The sequence below is a fragment of the Budorcas taxicolor genome, chromosome 13 (genome assembly GCF_023091745.1).
Source record: "Budorcas taxicolor isolate Tak-1 chromosome 13, Takin1.1, whole genome shotgun sequence".
Lineage (NCBI taxonomy): Eukaryota > Metazoa > Chordata > Mammalia > Artiodactyla > Bovidae > Budorcas > Budorcas taxicolor.
The window spans coordinates 56,999,825-57,019,746 of record NC_068922.1 but is presented as its reverse complement, the minus strand read 5'-3'; the positions used below and the strand labels follow the sequence as shown (position 1 = coordinate 57,019,746).

The 19,922-nt window shown below is 49.4% G+C and overlaps 1 protein-coding gene across 1 annotated transcript in view; it reads left to right on the top strand.

Annotated features, from left to right (window-relative positions):
- The first annotated feature begins 216 nt into the window (after nucleotides 1–216).
- Nucleotides 217–19,922, top strand: part of ZNF831 (zinc finger protein 831) — a 68,666-nt gene continuing 48,960 nt past the window's right edge. Inside the window, exons 1-3 of the mRNA XM_052651354.1 lie at nucleotides 217–3,741; nucleotides 4,829–4,968; nucleotides 16,674–16,825. Coding sequence (XP_052507314.1) covers nucleotides 217–3,741; nucleotides 4,829–4,968; nucleotides 16,674–16,825 — 3,817 coding nt within the window. The remainder of the gene's footprint in view (nucleotides 3,742–4,828; nucleotides 4,969–16,673; nucleotides 16,826–19,922) is intronic.

The window sequence follows — 19,922 nt, the reverse complement described above, 5'->3', positions numbered from 1 at the left end:
ACTTCCACTTGCTGAGCTTCAGTTTTCCCCTTTTTTTACAAGAGCGTAAGGGCATTTTTTTTGAGGGAGGATTGTTGTGGCTTCAGTAGAGGTGATGAAATGCCCAGTGGGGACAGGCAAGTGTGTACTGTACAATGAGAGAAGAGAGATACCCACAGTAAAGTCCGGTTGTTGCTCACAGGTTTCCCAGCACCCCGGCCACCCAGATGATGTGGGATGGATGTGCCAGAACTCGCCTGTCCTACCTCGCCTGCCAGGGACCAGCCGGCACCTGCTTCTGCCCCACCAGGGGCCCCAGGTGGGCAAGCATCGCCTCACTTGACCCTGGGCCCCGTCATCCTGCCTCGGGAGCAGGGCTTGGCCCCCACCGTGTTCCTGAAGGCCCTGCCCATCCCGCTGTACCACACAGTGCCTCCCGGAGGGCTCCAGCCGCGTGCTCCGCTCGTGACAGGCAGTCTGGACGGGGGCAGCCTGCCCTTCGTTCTCAGCCCCCTGCTGCAGCCTGAAGGGCCCAGTCCCACCCGAGCAGGGAAGCCGGTGGCCCCGGGGCTCACGGTGAACATCGTGGGCCCTCTGCCCATCCTGTCACCAGGCCTGGGGCCCGCTCTGGGCAGCCCAGGCAAGGTGCGCAACGCTGGCAGGTACCTGTGCCCACACTGCGGCCGGGACTGCCTGAAGCCCAGCGTTCTGGAGAAGCACATTCGGTCCCACACCGGGGAGCGGCCCTTCCCCTGCGCCACCTGCGGCATTGCCTTTAAGACCCAGAGCAACTTATACAAGCACAGACGGACCCAGACCCACCTCAACAACTCCAGACTCTCCTCGGAGTCCGACGGTGGGGGGAGCAGCCTCCTAGAGGAAAGCGAAAAGGCCGCTGAGCCTACGGGGGCCGACCGGGCGCGATCACAAAGACCTCTTTCTCCCGGCACCCACGCCGCTGGGCACTGCCCGGTGCCCACCACGCATGTGTCTCTGGTTGCCAAGAACCTGGATCGGAAGTTGGACGCTGTTGCCTGCCGGGGGTCCACGTTTGATATCAAGGAGGCCCCTGTAGACTCTGCTCCCGGGCTCCCGCTGGCCAGCCCGCAGTCGAGGTGGAAGCTGCCAGAGCCTCGGTCCCCGACGGCCAGTAGGCCGAGCTCAGCGCTGCAGCAACAGCAGGTGGAGAAGCCTGGAGACGCCAAGCCATCGGAGGGCCGGCTGCGGAAGTGCGAGAGCACCGACTCGGGCTACCTGTCCCGTTCGGACAGCGCTGAGCAGCCGCCGGCCGCCGGCAGCCCCCTGCACAGCCTGTCGGAGCATAGCAACGAGTCCGAGGGCGAGGGCGGCCCTGGGCCAGGGCGCGCGGAGCGGGTGGCCGGTCTGGAGCTGGAGAAGAGGCGGCTGGAGGAACGCATTGCCAGGCTCATCTCGCACAACCAGGCTGTGGTGGACGACCCCCAGCTGGCCCACGTGCGGCCCCGCAAGACGGTACTGTCCAAGCAGGGCAGCATTGACCTGCCCATGCCTTATACCTACAAGGACTCCTTCCACTTCGATCTGCGGCCGCCGGGACCTGGGAGGCTGCCGGCCGCCTTGCGTGCCGCGCGCTCCACCTGCACGCCCCCAGACAGGGCGCGCCCCCTCTTCTTCCACTCGGTCCCCACGCAGCTCTCCACTGGCACCGATTGCGTGCCAGTCACCAGGAGCAACTCACTGCCCTTCGTCGAGGGCACCGGGACGTGGCCGGAGCCGCTGGAACCTCGGGACGCCTGGCCCCAGAGGCAGAAACCTCTGAGCCACAAGCCCACCCCCACCCGCCCAGCCGATGCCCCAGGCGGGCACCCTCGGGCCCTGGTCAGACAGGCAGCAGTCGAGGACCTGCCATGCCCCCTGACCGCAGATGCCCTGGCTCCCGTGGAGGACCCAGAGGGAAAGAGACCAGCTGCTGAGGCAGTGTCTGCCAGCAAGGGCCAGGGAGCTGCTAAGAAACGCGGCCAGAGGAAGCTGAAGATGTTCTCACAGGAGAAGTGGCAAGTGTATGGGAAGGACACGTTCAAGAGCATCTACCAGAGAGCAAAAGCCAGCCACCGTGGAGGCAGAAAGGCTACCGAGGTGACAGTGGGCGGTGGGGTCGCGCTGGAGCGTCCTCTCCAGCAAGAGGCCACGGGTGGTGGAGACACTGTTGTGGGGACCAAGCCAGGGCCGTGGGCAAGTCCGCCAGTCCTGGCAGGCCTCTTGGTGACTGAGCCCCACAAGCAGGGGGAGACAGTGGCCGGAACAGGAGGCCCTGACCAGCTGGGCTCTAACAGGGCCGCCTCACCCCCCGCCCTCAGCAGTGGAGAAGCCCTCGGTTTAGGCAGCAAGAGCCCTCTGCTTCCTCCACATGAGGGCCCAGAGCTGGAGTGTCAGCAGCTCCCAGCACCTGGTCCCCCCAAAGGGGGTGATCTAGAGGCTCTCAGGCCAGACTCCAAGCTGGAAGGTGGCACCTGCAGTGGTGAGGGCACCACAGAAACCTGTCAGCAGGCCCATGTGGTCCCGAGAGGGCCTGGTGGGAGCTCAGGAGAGTCCAAGCCCCTGGACGACAAGCTCCCCTCAGAGAGGAAGAAGCTGAAGGTGGAGGAGCTAAGCTGCCAGGAGCTCCTGGGAGCAGGAGGAGAGACTCCTGGTGGCCCCATGCAGACTGCCTCACTACCACCTCAGAACCAGGACATTAACCCTGGGGAAAAGCCAGGGGGGCTGCCTGGAAGTGGCAACTGCATAGAGAGGGTCATGTCTAGAGCCCTGAGGTGGGAGGGTTCTCAAGACATGCAGCCTCCACCACGTCCCCCTGGGTGTCCCTCCCAGCTGGCCTCCCACCCTCCAGCTCCTCACACCCTCACTGGCCCGGTGGACATAGCCTTTCCTCCCCAGTACCTCCTCAGGTTTCCCCAGCGAGACACCCGCCCCCTGTCGCCTGTCCCCCAGAAGCTGGACCAAGGCCAGGACTCTATCTGCAAGAGAGGGGGGCCTGAGGTACAGACATCCTTTGCTGAGTCAGGGCAGGGGGCCCTCCTGCCTCCCTGTCCTGTCTCAGGCCAGGCCCCAGCTGGAGAAGACAGCTGCTGGGAACACCCCAGCTGGTCCAGGTCATGGGACCAGAGAAAGGGGGTACAGGGAGAGGAGAGGGGCAGCTTGAATGCTGGTATACCAACAGCCAGCGCCCTCAAAGGGTCAGCCTCCTTCTTGCCTGCCCCAACGTGCAAACCCTGGAGGAGTGGGACCCATGACACCCTAGAAACCTCCAGGAGCAGCACTGTGGCGAGGGCTGGGCCCTCTGGGGGTGTCCTCAATTCCTGGGAGCCCACTGGGGAGCTGCGGGTGCCTTCTGAGAGTGCCACTCAAGCCCCTCCTTCGAGGTCTCCACCAGAGCTTAGCCCCTGCTGCTCCCACCAGGCTGGCTCCTGTCTCTCGGCCAGCACGGCTCCCCACTGGCCTGAGTTGGCCTTGCACACCAATGCAGAGCCTGCCCAGAGCCGTGGGGTCCAGGGCTCTTTTCCATCACTGAGAGCCGAGCCCCGGCTCACGTGGTGTTGCCTGAGCCGCAGCCTCCCCCTGCCGATGGAACAGAAGGAGAAGGATGCTTCTGTGTACCTGGGCTTACATTTGCCTGGAGGTAGCCTCCAGGGTGAGGGTCCGGACGCCTGGCTGGTGAGCAAAACAGTGTCTGGAGCATGGACCAGGATACGCCCTGGAGATGGAGGGCAGATGCAAATATCGAAGGTAATACCAGTTTTGCCCCAGGGCCCTGGGAGCCGAGGGAGGATGTTTGGCAGGCAGGACTTGTGATGATGGAGAGAAAGTGTGAGGCCGTCTGGTATAGCCTCCGCTGTCCTGTAGAATGTCTTCTCAGCCCACTTCCAAGGGAGTGAATAGAGGCCCCAAGAGTAAAATAAAATGAAAGAAAATCATGAAAAAAAAGAAGTTTCAAAGGAAAGAATAACTGTACCTACCACTCTGGGTGAGATCTTTTTCATAACGGGACATAAACCTTGACTAGGAGCTTCCTGGTAGCAGAAGCAAAAAGTAAAAATGAAATGCTGCTCAGGGGAGCTCTCTGGGTAGTCAACAATTATAAATCAGAAACCTTTACTGAGAGACAGACACCAGGGAAAAAACTCTTCAAAGGAGAGTGTTATCATTCCAGGGATTCCAGAAAAAATAGTTATAACCAGATTCTACTGATTCCTGAGTTTCCTGGGAGCCGTGGCAGAAAGGTTAAGGAGCTGAGTGCTCTAGAGGGTTGATTAATCCTTGGTGATTAAAAAAGCTTAGAGTCCCACCATTAGAGGGACCCCATGCACCTGGATTGTATCATTGAGGATGCTGTCCCACCCTGGGATGTCTTGGACCAGTGTGACTGAAGATGGTCCTGTAGCCTCTGTTCTAATTTAATCGTGTGGAACAACAGGGCCTGGTTCCCTGTAAGCAGAGCTTACAGGCTGCTCTCCCTGGTAGTATTGTCTTCATCCCAAGAGTGGTGGGTTAGGAAAGATTGTGCTGGGCCTGAGAGAGAACCTGAGTTAGCCTCCTTCCTCCAAAAGGCAATCAGTTACTGGGTGTGGATTTTGCTGGAGGAGGGCAAGGAGACAGCCACGGTATCACCAAAGGTCAGGGCTTTCCTCTGCAGATCCAGCCCAGGCAGTTTCCAGAAGATTCTGCCCAGGAATGCACAGACCATTTAGCAAGGCAGTATTTTGATGCCTGATTTCTCCAGACAGGCATCCTGTCTGCAGTGGGAGACCCCTCTGTGTTGTTCCCACCACAAGGGCTGTGAGCAATATGACGCCAGCATCACTGGTATTTTCAGCTCTCTGACCCAACAGCCCAAGGGATGCTGTCCTGGGACCGGGTGTCTGAGCCAGAGTGGAAGAAACGACGGTCTCGTAGAAGAGCGAAGATACCTCGTGGGAGCAGCAGGTGGAAACATCTGAGCACCCACTCTAAAAGGTAGGGCGTGTGGCCTCCTCTGTCACTTCCCCATGTGACACTGTCACTGCAAACTGCAATTTCAATAAACCTGCAAAGAAAACTTCACCAGGGATTCAAAAGGCATCTCTGTGCCCAGAGAGAAAGGGAGAGAGAGCGAGAAAGAGAAACTCAGAGAGAGAGAGAGAGTCCTGTTTAGGAACTGGGATCTAGAGTTTCATGGTTATAGGACTCAAATGTTTCCCCATCAATCCACTGGCTCTGTGTTTTTCAATGGTGCCCTTTTCAAGGCCAGGCATCCAGCAAATATTTGAAACAACTGAGTGGAAAACACATCCATTCAGTGTAAGTCCTGAAGAGAGAGCATGTTAATTATTTACAGATTTTATTGCTTTTTTAATTATGCAAGTGATGCGTGTCCTTTGCAGAAAAATTAGAAAATACACATGAACAAGGAGAAGACAATAAAATATTTTAGTGATCTCACCATTCAGAGACAATCACATTTAGGTGTGTGCCCTTTTAGACTTTTCTCTGTGATCTGAGTGCATATGTAAACTCCCAACTGCAAATGAGGCGGGGGGTAGGGGCAGATGGATTATAACACTCCTCTTCTAGCATGACATTCTGATTGTCTTGCCCCTTTACTCAAAACCCTTCACATTGCCCACTGTGTGCAAGTTAAAAAGCAAATTCTTTAACAGGACCATGACTTATCTGCTAAACAGCAACACGGCCCTGCACCCGCTGCAAAGTTTTTCTGTCCCGTTTTCCCATGGTTGTTCCCTTCTCCCTCAGTGTGACTTGTGGTCCCAGCCCTCATCCATTCTTCATTTGACACTCTGAACCCAGATCCCTGAGGCTCTCTTGCAGCTCCACACCATACCTCGCCCTCCAACGATGTCTCCTTCCAGGAGTGCTTGGCCTTCTCCTCTTATTGTAGGTGTTTGATCCAGACCTAGGTGCTCATCAAGAGGCCACGCAAATCCCTAATGCTTGCCTTCAACTACTCAGAGTCTCCGTGGCTGGAGATGACAAACCCTCTTTTGAGTCCCCTGCCCGTTTCACATGTCTGCCAGGACCACGTTTCCACAGCTGGCTTCACTGAGGGTTTACTGTGTGCCAGGCTCCCCATTTTTCTCATGAGGACACTGAGACCCACAGAGGGATTGGGCAGCCTCCGCAAGGACCCAGATCTGAACCAGCAAGCCTTCCTCCAGTGCTTATGTGTGAAACAGCAGCTTGCCCTGGTGTTCCCAGCCCATAACAGACACGAAAGTCGCATAGCATGTTTTGGAGATTTTTTGTGATGCTGTGTCAAATTCAGTGGGTCCGAGTGCTATCCAAGAGTCTGTATTTCTTTTTTTTTTTAATTTTTATTTATTTATTTTTGCTAATTTTATTAAAGTTTTTTAAATTAATTTTTTCTTTGTTTTTAATTGAAGGATAATTACAATGCTAATTCTACTTTTAATTTTTTTTTAAATTATGAAAATATAACACAGTTACAGGAGACTTGGAAAATGCAGAACAAAGTTACAGATAGTTCCATGATATATTATTTTTTTAAGTAGATAAATTAAAATTTTTAGTTGGATTTTCCATATCAAACTCCCAAACATTAATAGAGTGATTATACAGAGAAGTAGAAAGATAGAGTAGACCGGAAAAGCACTATGAACCAATTCAACATAATTGAGATCTATACAATTTTCATACAACAGTAGGATACAAATTCTATTCAAGTTCCCATAGACTGTAAACTAGGGGACACTGGAACATATCCAGGGACATAAGACCAGGTACAAAAATTTCATGGTCTAAAGGTATTGAAATCATATAGAGTCTGTTCTCATCACTGTTAAATTATGTTAGTGATCAATATCAAAACAGATTTTGGGATAAGCTACCCACTCCAGTATTCTTGGGCTTGCCTGGTGGCCTAGCTGCAGGGAATCTGCCTGCAATGCGGGAGACCTGAGTTCGATCCCTGGTTTGGGCAGATCTCCTGGAGAAGGGAATGGCTACCCACAACAGTATTCTGGCCTGGAGAAATCTATAGACTGTATAGTCCATGGGGTCGCAAAGAGTCAGACACGACTGAGTGATTTCACTTCACTTTCACATATCTTCAAGTGCAATATGACATTTATTGAGAGAGATCTTTGGAGAGTCTGTACTTCTAACATGTTCCTCAGTGATGCTGAGGATGCTGGTCCAGAGAGTGGGCTTAGAGAGCAATGCTACATCACCCTGACCACAGGCCAGGAGCACTGGTGTGTGGCTTTGCTCCCACATAGCAAACTACACACCACACGACATCTAAGTGACAATGGCAAGCCTGAAATCTCCAGACCTCAGTCAGGGTCCTAGGAGATGTGGGGAGGGCTGCAAGGCTGGGGGTGCCTCGTTTATAGCCTTCTGTTCCCAACGCTTGAACTAGACTGGTTGAACACATGTTCATCACGATCACGTCCGCAAAGTCTCTCTAGCCATGGAAGGTAGCATATACACAGGTTCTGGGGATTAGGATAGGGTCATCTCTCCAGGGGTGAGTGGGTATTAATCTGTCTACCACACTCTCTGTCTCCATCCATCCCCTAGATGTGAATGACTATATTATAGGGTGTGTGTATCCATTTATATATCCATCTACCCACTCACATATGTATGTATGCTTGCATATCTATATCTATCTATCAATATCTATCCATCCATCTACCTACCTACCTTGTCTATCTATTGATATCTGTCTGTCCATCCATTCATTCATCCATCTACCTTGTCTATCTGTTTATCTATCTATCCATCCATCCACCTAGCTATGCTGTCTATCTATCTATCAACCTGTGTGTTCTCTCCTTAAGAAAGAAGCCCATTTTTAAGTTCATGCCCCCATTTTCACTCCATTTGTCTTTAACATTCTACAGGAAATGAAATACTGTGGCAGATTCCCCTATGGTTCCCAGCTCACAGAGTATTGTGAAACTCATGTATCAGCATATTCTCTCTCTCTTTCTCTCTCTTTGCTGTGCTGCACAGTTTGTGGGATCCTAGCTCCCCGACCAGAGATTGAACCTGGGCCCTCGGCAGTGAGAGTGTGGAGTCCTAACCACTGGACTGCCAAGGAATTCCCATCTTTTTCTCTTTTTTTGAAAAAATAAAAATAAAGAAAAATACAGAAAAGTTTAGAAAATCTATAACAGATTCATGGGTGATGATCCAGAATTAACAGATGTTAACATTTTATCATATTTGCTTCCAAGCCTTAACAAATAAAACAAAATATTACTTTATGTAGTATTTAAATATTACATAAAATAAAGGAAATAGAACAAAAAGATAATTAGGTAGCTTTATATGTTTGGTGCTGTTTCCATCCATGTGTTCATACCTTATAATCAATGTATCCACTAATATATAAATTGTTTAGTGTTTTTAAAATATATATGTATATGTGTATATTTACATATATATCACATTGAATTTATCATCTTGCAGTTTGATGTTTAAACTTCATATTGTATTTTTGAAGATATAGCCATGTTGATACATACAGATAAAACTCATTCATCTTAATTGCTATAGAGTATTCTATCCCATGAGAATAACACGTTGCATTTTCCATTCCCATATTTATGGACATTTACATTGTTTTCAGTTTTTTGTGTATGTGTTAACTTTGCCGTGAACATGCTTATGTATGCCTCCTTAAACACAATGTGAGAGGCTTTCTAAGAAATATACCTTAAAGTGGAATTACTGGGTTATAAGATAATTACATTTTCAACTTGACAGTGTGAGAGTTTGCATGCTCCTATATTCTTCTTACTAATGTTTGTCAGGAGCAGACCCTTCATGTTTTGCCCACCCAGAATGTGTAGGATTATGTGTATATCCTAGAATTGCATATATCCTTTGCCTGTAATACATAACTACAGGTACTTTCCAAGTCTGTTATCTGATGTTTAAGCCCATGCATTTCTATTTGCCCATGAAATTGTAAACATTCTGCCTCTTCATTGCCTTTGGCATGTCAAATCTTTCTTCTGGGATTGTTTTCTTCTGTCTGAAGCATATTCCTGGGAGCTTCCTTTAGAGAAGAAAAATCTCACTTTTTATGAGTCTGAAAATGCATTTATTTCATCCTTATTGTTGAAAAATATTTTTGCTGTGTCTCCAGTCTTAGGTTGACTGTTATTTCCTCCTAATCCATCAAAATTCCTACTGCATCATCATTTAGTTTCCATTTTATGGAGAGAAGTCAGCGATTCATCTACTCATCTACCTTTTGAAGGTCTCTTTTCTCTGGCTACTTTTAAAGATCTTCCTTGATCTTTGGTGTTGCACACTTTTACTTTGATGTCTCCAGATACATGTCACTTTAAATTATTCCATTAGGAATCCCTTGGGCTTCTAATATTTGTTTGCTTGTTTGACACTGTGTGTGTGCAGGCTCAGTTGTGTCCAACTCTTCTGTCCAGGGGATTTCCCAGGCAAGAATACTGGAATGGGTTGCTATGCCCTCCTCCAGGGGATCTTCCTGACCCAGAGACTGAACCCGCATCTCTTGTGTCTCCTGCATTGGCAGGCAGATTATTTACCAGCTGAGCCACCACGGAAGCCAGTAAGCCGAGGTTTTGGGAACTTTGTGGTGGGTTTCTCCAGTAATTTGTTTTGCTTCTGCTGGGTACCTGGGAGCACCCATTGACCACTACTTTAAAGAAAATTCTTGCTTGTAGTTTTTTCCATGTCCTAGTGTAGTGTGAATTCAGATTGCAAACCCATGAGAAGATAGACTCAGTGTTATAAAATTAACAGGAGAGACTTTTGCCCCCTTTACTCAGTGATAAGATTGGAATTAAAAAAAAAGTTCTCTGGGCTGGTGTTGGGGGTAGGGTGTATTATTCTTAATTCACCGAGATATTGAGGATATAACCTCTGAGGTCTCAGCTTTACGCAGGACAAGAGTTCGGGTCTTCCGGCCACCTCCCACACAGGGTAGATTCTGGGTTTGAATTCTGCACCCCACACTGCCCCACCAGACCATGAACACGGAACAACAGGCTCCTGTGGTTTGGCAAATGCCCTCAAAATGAAAACAGTCTCACTTTTTTTAGGTTTCTATTTTCACTTGGGTTTTTGACTTTTAAATATATCTTACCTCCTAATCAGAACACCAGTACATTTAAATATAAGTTGTAAACATTTTCATATTTTAATCTGCATTTTTAGTTGGTTTCAGTATCAGGGTAAATAGGAAGGTAGGCAATCAGAGTAGCTAGCCCACTGTACTGTGGAAATGGACTTCTTATTTTTTAACCTTGTTTATCCTTTCTGGCTTCCACGGTAGCTCAGGCAGTGAAGAATCTGCTTGCAGTGCAGGAGACACGGGTAACACCGGTTTGATCCCTGGGTCAGGAAGATCTCCTGGAGGAGGGCATGGCAACCCACTACTCTTGCCTGGAGAATACCATGGACAGAGGAGCCTGACAGGCTACAGTCTGTGGGGTCGCAGAGTTAGACACGACTGAGTGACTAACACTCAACACTTAGACCTCTCTGATCATCAAGAAGTTGCATATTTTGACGTAGTCAGACGGAGCTCCCTTTTCCTTCATGGTTATGACTTTCTGATCTTGTCTAAGAAATTTTTCCTTACTCTCAGTCTCCCGGGGTAAAATGACATTCTCATGTTCTTTCTTTATCTGTATTAACATTAAAGAAGGATTTATTTGTATATTTATGTAGAAAACAATGGACCTTGGGTCAAATTTAGCTCTTGACTTGTTTCTTTATACCCTTGTGAGGAAGGCATGGTTTCTACGTTTAGAAAAATGCATATAGGCATATATGTGTATATACACAGATATTTGCATAAAAATATATAAATGTATACATATATGAGCTTTCTCTGTGGCTCAGACAGTAAAGGGTCAGCCTGCAATGTGGGAGACCCAGGTTCAACCCCTGGGTCGGGAAGATCCCCTGGAGAAGGAAGTGGCAACCCACTCCAGTACTCTTGCTTGGAAAATCCCGTGGATGGTGGAGCCTGGCAGGCTACAGTCCATGGGGTTGCAAAGAGTCAGATACGACTGAGCAACTTCACTTTCACTTTCATATACCTATATATAAATATGTATTTATGTATGTGTTAAGTTGCTTCAGTCGTGTCAACTCTTTGTGACCCCATGGGGGGCCCAGGAGGTTCCTCTGTCCATGGAATTTTCAAGGCAAAAATATTAGAATAGTTTGCCATGCCCTCCTCCAGTGGATCTTCCTGACTCAGGGACTGAACCTGCATTGGCAAGGGGATTCTTTACCTCTAATACCACCTGGGAAGCCCATAAATATATGTGTGTGTATATACATATATACACATAAAAATATGTGGTAGAGACCACATAGACTTTCTATGGCTGTGAAGTCTAAAATATTTATTATCTGGACCTTTACATGAAAGGCTTATAGACCTCTGGTCTAATCCACTTTTTTCACTTTTTTGCTGTATTTTAACTTCCTGTGTATGCTTGGAGTTTATTTCAGGGCCCTCTATTCTGTTTCACTCATCTCTCTGCTACCATCTCCAAATATGTAATGAAAATGGGTGTTTTCATTAATGAAAGTACAGGAGTTAAAGGAGAAGGATTAGAAAAGACAGGATCTGTCTTCAGAGCGGAAATGGGAAAATGTAAAAAGTTCATACTTGGACACCTAATTGCCCTGACGTTAACTAGTAGAGGTGTAGAGATTCTGAGTGTTCACAGAAAACGTCTCAGCCGTGCCCAGAGCAGGCACTGGACCATGGAATTGGATTTTATTGATTAATTTGTAACTGTGTACAGTGCTATCTGAAGCATGAAACGCTCAGAGACTAGTTCTAGGAAGCTCCTGACAAATGAACAATGAATTGTGATGCCCTGAGTGAATTGGGATGAACAAGGAGGAGATTGGAGGTTATGTGGGCAAAGGGCGCTTTGTAAACCCTAAAATGCCCGTTAATCATGGAAGCGGACGACACAGGCGAAAACACTGACGGCAGAATTCTCCTAATTGATGGTATTTTTCCTTGTAAAGCGGAAGTGTGTGTGTCTGCTCACTTAGTCATGACACAGTCTACTCATTCAATGAGATAACTCTGAAGTGAGGTGGAGGCACAGACCTGGTGCTGAGGCTCATGCTCCCCACGGCACCAGAGCTGACTCCAGATCCTGCGTGGTAGGGTGCTGAGGGTCTGCCATACCTTCCCACTGTTTCTGTTTGCTTTATTACTCCTTGTAGGATTAAGAGAGGGTCACATGGCAGACCACGTATTCCTTCTCTGGGATCAGCATGTATCAGACCTGCAAGTCTGCCTCTTTGGATCTCCCTTCCAAGACTTGCCTGATAGAAAGGGCAGTGGGAGTGGAGGGCCAGGGTGGGGTTGGAGCAGGCAGGGTGTTCAGTGGCTTTCAACCAGCATCGAGATACATGACAGTCCTACCTTGCCTGCTTTCGTGAGCCTCCCAGTGGACTCCAGAAAAGTTGGTATCCATTGCACTCGTGGCCTTGGCCCCCCGGTCATTAGGGCCCCAGCTGGTGCTGACCCAGAGCAAGAAGGCTTCTTTCTGATTGGTCTTTCACGAGGTCTATCAGTGAAGATACTGTGCTAATCTTACGTAAGTTATGTTAGTTCTTAAAGGAAGACCTACAGAGAGAGACCAAGAGAGCAGAGGGTGTGTCAGGTATGAGTTGGATTTAAAATCTGGCCCTTAAATAGCCGACTCAATGACATGAGTTTGAGCAAAAGGACAGGGAAGCCTGGAGTGCTGCAGTCCGTGGGGTCACAGAGTCCAGACATGGCTGAAGCAACTTAGCATGCACATGCATATTTGAGGAGATTTGGTAAATGCGCCCAAGTGCCGCTGGGGGAAATAGGCGGGCAGGATTGAGAGGAGGAGGAGCAGGGATGACCCTGGAATCTTGCATCTGAGGTTGGGCTCCCCAGAAGAAGGGCCTGAGATGCGGGTGTTGGTACAAGTGGTTCACCTAGGGAGGGTTCTCAGGAGGCTCGTGAGGGGTGAGGGAAGCAGGCCAGGCGAGGGAAGAACTCAGAAGAGATATGGGGTCAGCTGTCCAGTCGTGCTTGACCCCACGGGAGCTCTAGACTGTGACATGTGTCACAGAGATTGTCCCGCTCTGAAGCAAAAAGATTGGGGTCTCACACCCGGTGACAATGGCTCAGGGCCCTTCCTGGGGGTGTGCACACTTCTCCAGGCCTTCCAGGCAAGCCAGCTCCCACTGGCCAAGGGCCATGCTCTTGAGAAGGTGGTAAGAGTGCGTCCCTAGCAGCTGGCACCCCAACAGCTGACATGGACGAGTAGCCAAGGCGGAGGCAGTAGCTGAGGCACTCGTGGCACCTGCTGGAGCAGGAGGGGCCTCTCAGGACAGTGATGGTGAGCTTGCAGTCCTGCCCCATCCCAGCTGTCCACCCCAGGGGGATGCTGCGCTAGGAGGGGTGCTCACACAATGTTCTGGAGAACCCAGGAGAGAAAGAAATTGACCCTGCCCACGACTAAACAAAACTTGCTTTGAAGATAATGTCAAGGTCCACTTGGGCTCTCCCCCAGGGCCGAAAGGGTCTAGATTCCACTGCAGTAAGACCCGAGTCCAGACGCTGCAGCTCTCCTGGCAGTCTCCTAGTTATTTCCATCAAATGCAGTCCTTCGCTCTTGTCCGTTTTCCGAAAGCAGACCTCCCTGCAGTTCAAACTGTGCCATTCTTAACACCTGTGAGCGCGTGTCAATCACCTGCTGACTGGGGGCAAAGGTGGACCCACGGCACATAGGCGAGGAAGGTTCCCGCATCCCTGCACCATCCTTCCTGCCTATGTCTCTGTACTTGGAAGTCACTCTCCCCCAGGGCCTGCAGCAGCCCAGGCTGGTTTGACGGGTTTATGATTAGCAGAACAGCAGCCCTGTGGCTCTTCACCTGGGCTCAGATCACACTTTCAGGATCCTGAAAGTGAGGTCTTGACAAACAGGAAAGGGTTGCTTCAAAGAACCAGGCAGGCACCCATGGGGAGTGACAGCTCCTGCCCAGGGCCAGGGAGGCAGTAGTGCTTGCAAGTGGAGCCTCTTCCAAACATGAATAAGATGAAGAAAAAGTCACTTTGTCCTTGTTGCTGCTGTGAAAATCAGTGCCCAGGAGGATACGGCACTCTGCAGATCTTATTTAAAATTCTGCCAATGGCCCTGGTGATGAGGGGACTGCGGCTGGATGTTGGCAACAGCTCAGACAAGTGAGAAAGGAAACTCGCCAAGCAGGTTGCCTCACATTCCTCTGCCACCAGGTGGTTCTTAAGAGCATCATGGTGGGAACAGAATTCTTGTAAACTGAGCCTTGGGAAGGGAGACCTTGTAGCTTGACCAGGCAGCTAGAAGCGGTGCAGATGTCTTTTCAAAGAGCTGACCACTGATAATGGTCAAAATGGTGCAGGGACCTGAGTCAAGAGTCCCAACTGGCTACAGGGTTGCGAGTCAGGGCACATGACAGGTGGTTGGTCTGTCTTTCAGTTCCTTCACCTGCCACGAGGGGGTGCTAGACTAGCTTGCGGGTCTGCTTTTGGCTGCACATTCCTACTGGTAAAACATCTTTAGCCTGCACCCAAGAAATGCATGGAGAAGGAAGTGGCAACCCGCTCTAGTGTTCTTGCCTGGAGAATCCCAGGGACAGAGGAGCCTGGTGGGCTGCCGTCTATGGGGTCGCACAGAGTCAGACACGACAGAAGTGACTTAGCAGTAGCAACAGCAAGAAATGCATAACTGTTTATTTACCAGTTAATTATACATATTTTCTACTCCCCTAAAGTATTATGCACATTATAAAGGGCATGCAACAATAGATATAAGAAACTCTAGGTGAAAATAACTGTAAACAGAAGCTCAGTATTTTTTTTTTAATTTGTTGAAGTAGTGTTGATTTATAGTGTTGTGTTAATTTCTGCTGCACAGCAAATTGAATCAGTTTATATACATAGGCTTTTGTGGCTCAGCAATAAAAATTTGCCTGCAATGCAGGAGATGTGGGTTCAATATGTGCATGGGGAAGATCCTCTGAAGAAAGAGATGGCAACTTACTCCAGTATTCTTGTCTGGGAAATCCCATGAACAGTGGAGCCTGGCAGGCTAAGTCCGTGGGGTGGCAAAAGGAGTTGGACATGACTTAGCAACTAAGCAACAACTCTATGCATTCTTTTTTCTATTCTTCTCCAGTATGGTTTGTCACAGGATATTGAATATAGTTCCTTGTGCTCTTCAGTTGCACCTTGTTGTTTATCCATCCTATATATAATCATTTGCATCTACCAATTCCAAACTCCCACACCCACCCTAACTCTTGGCAACCACAAATCTCTTCTCTATGTCTGTGAGTCTGTTCCATAGATGAGTTTTATCTGTGTCCTATTTCAGATTCCACATGTAAGTGATATCACATGGTCTTTGTGTATCTCTTTATGACTTACTTTACTTAGTGTGACATTTTCTAGGTTCATCGGTGTCACGGCAATGGCATTATTTCATTCTTTTTTACAGCTGAGTAGTATTCCACTATATGTATAAACCCACACCACATCTTTTTTTTAATCCCTTCATCTGTTGATAGATATTGAGGTTGTTTCCATGTCTCGAGTATTGTGAACAGTGCTGCTAAGAACACAGCGGTGCCTGTATCTCTTCAGATTATGGTTTCATCTGGATATATGCGGAGGAATGGGATTCCTGGAGCTTATAGTAGCTCTATTTTTAGTTTTTTTAAAATGGAATCTCCACACTGTTTTCTATAGTGGCTGCACCAGTTTACATTTCCACCAACAGTGCAGGAGGGTTCCCTTTTCTCCACACCCTCTCCAGCATTTGTTATTTGTAGACTTTTTAATGAGGGCTATTCTGACTGGTGTGAGGTGGTACTTCACTGCAGTTTTGATTTGCTTTTCTCTAATAGTTAGCAATGTTGAGAAGCTCAGTATTTTCTTTCTCTGCCCTTGTTACATACCTCCCCTTCCCCCGGGATGTGAAGGCTCTGTTTTGGAGGTTAGACCAGATGACCTGGAAGGACTTCTCTAGGGGGAATGTCCGTGATGCCCAGTTTTTTCAGAGAAGACCCTTTGGACCCAACCAGCCCAATAATGGTAGCTACTAGTCACTTGTGGCTCTTTAAACCCATTAAAATGAAATTGACCAGAAAGCTCAGTTCCTCAGACATATGAACTACATTTCAGTCACTACAGAGATGCCTATGGTTAGTGGCTACCATGTTGGTCAATGCAGAGCATAGAAGGCTTTCATTAGTGTATAAAGTTCCACTGGACAGCCTGTCACATAAGCAGTCAAGGTCATATATTCAGTGTTTAATTACAGCAACTGACCTTGATTAAGCACGTGCTGTGTGCTAGGTGGTGTGGGAAGCATTTTCCAGATGCTGTCTCATTTCATGCTTACAAGAGCCGCCTGAGTTGTGTCCTGTTGTCATTCTCACATCCTGGCAGGAGAATGAGGACTGGAAGGAAGAGGGGTTCCTGAGAGCTGATGAGCTGCCTGGACCTCATGCCCTTTGTGCTCTCCCAGACTCCCCATGGGAGCCTGGACTTTTCCCTACGAGCATCCCGATTGGAATTTCTGTGCCCACGAGCTCCAGGGCACAGGCTTTCCAGGGTGCTCATGCCCCCTGTGCTTCTTGTTCCCCAGGTACAGAGGGAATGTTCTGCCGAGTCGTGTCCAGCTGAGAGTCACTAGACTGCGGAAGCCACACTGGGGTCTGAGAAAAGATGGCCACCCACCCCGAGCCAAGGGCCTGGACTCCTGCAGGACCGGAGGGCAAGCTTCTTCAGAAATGGCAGGTAAGACATGCTCTCCTTGGAGGTGGATCCAAACTGGGCACCATGCTGCTGGGGACGTGAAATGAGCAGAGGCAACTGTCCTTGATGTCTGAAGCCTGACATCCAGCAAGGGTATGGGTACTTATGGGGTGATGACAGAAGTGTTACTTCTGTGGGGCGGTCAAGACCCTAAACTGGGGGAGAGGGTCCTGGGTGGGGGATATTGGGAATCAAACATTGAGATGCAGCAAACATCCTTGAGTATGGAGGGCCTGAGTCAGAACTCTGGGTGCCTCCATCTTCCCCCCATCTTCTTCTCTGAAGAAGAAGCTCACTGGACTCTTTCTGCAGGGCCACTGTGAGGCTAAATGGGTCAATGGATGGGCTTTCGAGTGAGCGTGAAATAAAAGTAGCAGGAGGAGCTATAATGAGAGAGCGGCTGGGAACATTGCTTCCATGGGAGGCTTACAAAAGGGGCTCTTCGTGATGCTCGGAAGTAAACAAAGGCTGAACTAATGGAGATTGCTTCCTGGAAATGGGCTATTTTGAGTTGCAATCACTGGGCAAGTCACTTCACTTCTCTGGATTGCAGTTTCCTCTCCTTCCTCCCTCCACTGGACATTCGTGCGCCCAGCCTTAGCCTTGTGGGCAGTGTTTTGATGGAGGCAGACCAAGACCCTGTGTGAGAAGGTGGTGGGGGTCCCATCTGGCCAGTGGTGACTGAATGAACTGTCTTTCGTGGCTGATTGTTGTCCGTCTGGCTCAAGGGCTGACCCGGGGTTCTGCCTGCTGGTGGAGACAGTTGGGTAGGATCCCCTCTTCTCAGCCTCTGTGAAGCCCCACCACTCCCTCAGGAAGATAGTGCTTCCATGCTGCCCCTCGGCCCCTCACCCCACCCTTGCAATCCCCGTGCCTTCTCCTAGGCAAGGATGAGGACTCGTTTTTTTCCTCAATGAGAGTTTAAGTCAAAGTAGGTATTTGTTCCAATGGATGGCCAGTTGTGGAAGGAAAAGCACTGTCTTCTGATGGAACATCAAGGGTTAAGACCTTGTTGGTGGGCAGTGGGCCAGACAAAAATGCAGTCAGGGGACTGGGCTTTGCCCTTTCTTCATTTTCTGTGATTCCTCACGTTGAACTCCATTACTTGCCTCCTTCTCAAGGAGATCCAATCCAGGGACCTGCTCATTAGGGTGTGCTTGGGTGATATCACCCCCAAGAAAGCCCAACAGAACCCACCAGAATTTTGCCAGTTGCCCCAAATGGCAGTGCTTTCCCACCAGCTCTCTTCCCAGCACCATAGAGAGCTGAGTCAAGCTGGTCCTGGAAACTCACGTCAGCCACCATGTTTCTATTCCTAAGCTCCATGCTCAGAACTGAAAAGGAGAAGAAGACAATGCCTGCCCTTGATGAATGAGGTACAGGGTAAAGACAGACAGACAGACAGGCTCGCTGTCCATCCTTTGCTTCAATCATGTGGGGAGTGACACTGGAAATCAGCAAGCTCCCTCCTGGGAACCTTCTGTCTGTAGAGAGGACGCTGATAGAGGTCTTACCCCCATAGTGGCTCAGGGTGAGGGTTGAGCAAGGTTGCGTACAGCAAGGAACTCTCAGACTCTAAAGTAGATGAGAAATGTTGATTCTTAGCTCTGGAGCATAATAAGCATACGTGTGTAAGGTCTGGGGCTTCCCAGGTGGCTTGGTGGTCAAGAATCCACCTGCCAATGCAGGGAACACGAGTACAATCCCTGGGTGAGGGAAGATGCCCTGGAGGAGGGAATGGCAACCCATTCCGGTATTCCTGCCTGGAAATCCCATGGGCAAAGGAGCCCGGCAGCCTACAGTCCATGGGGTGGCAGAGAGCTGGACACGACTGAGGGACTGAGCATGCACACATGTGTAGGGTCCGGCATACGCTGAGCGCCGAGAGCATACACTGAGTGCTGAGAGCACGTGGGGTGCATGGTACTCAGTGTCCCTGTTGTTTAGTGAAGGATGAGGTCAGTGTTTCAGGGAGAAGCCCAAGGGGGCGATTTCTCAGCAGAGAGATGGCTTCTTCTGGATGTTCAGACGTAGGGGGAATAGAACAGATGCTCTCTGGATTGGTAAATTGCTTCGGGCTGCGGAAGAAATTGCCACAAACGCAGTGGTTTAAAATAACAACAATGTATTCTCTCTCAGTTCTGGATGCCAGAAGCTGCCAATCTCTCCAGAGCCTCCAAGAGGGGATCCTACCCAGCCTCCCAGTTTCTGGGGGCTCCGAGCATCCTTGGCTTGTGATTGCACCCCTCCAGTCTCTGCTTTCATCTTCACACAGCTTCTGTCCTGTGTTTCTGTGGGTCAAATATTCTCCAGTCTTTCTCTTATAAGGACACTTGCCATTGGACTTAAGGCTCACCTGAAATCCAGGATGATCTTACCTTGAGATTCATAATTTAATTTCATGTGCAAAGATGTTTTCCCAAGTAAGGTCACAGTCACAGGTTCTGTGAGTTTAGGACTTGGATATATATGTTTTGGAGGGATAGGCACAATTCAATCACGAACCACCTCAACAATTTTTCCCCCATCTGAGAACCAACAGAAGGGACCTCAAAATGTGTTTCTAAGCGGAAAAGGCAGTGGCATGCACGGACACTCATCGTCTGTGCTCTCCTTTTGTGCAAATGGCTTTGGCAGGAAAGTTCTCTATAAACCTAAATCAATATGTATTCATTAAAACAGGATCATGCAGCCCACCTCCCAGTAGGACATATTCACACCTGCAGGCACGTGGTCCAAGTGAGCTTCAATCCTGAGACCGGTGTGCTGGGTTAGGGGGCCCCCTTAGCTTCTCTTTGGGAGAAAGACCTGGTGGCAGTCTGGATGAGGGCAGGCAGGGCTCCACATGTGGTTGAAATGCAGTCACCACCTGTTGGTCCAGCTGTTTGCTCTGCCTGGGGAACTGTCAGCCCAAAGCAGGGAGCTCTTCTCTCCTCCCGAGAGGGTGGAGGCATCTTCCATACGTCCTCCAATGGATGTGGTCACTTCTTCCTAAGATGCACGTGTACCCTGTGTGCTCATGGTGACCCAGGGGCCTCAGTACTAGTGGAGAGACCAGCTGGAAAGTCTCTGATCTTTC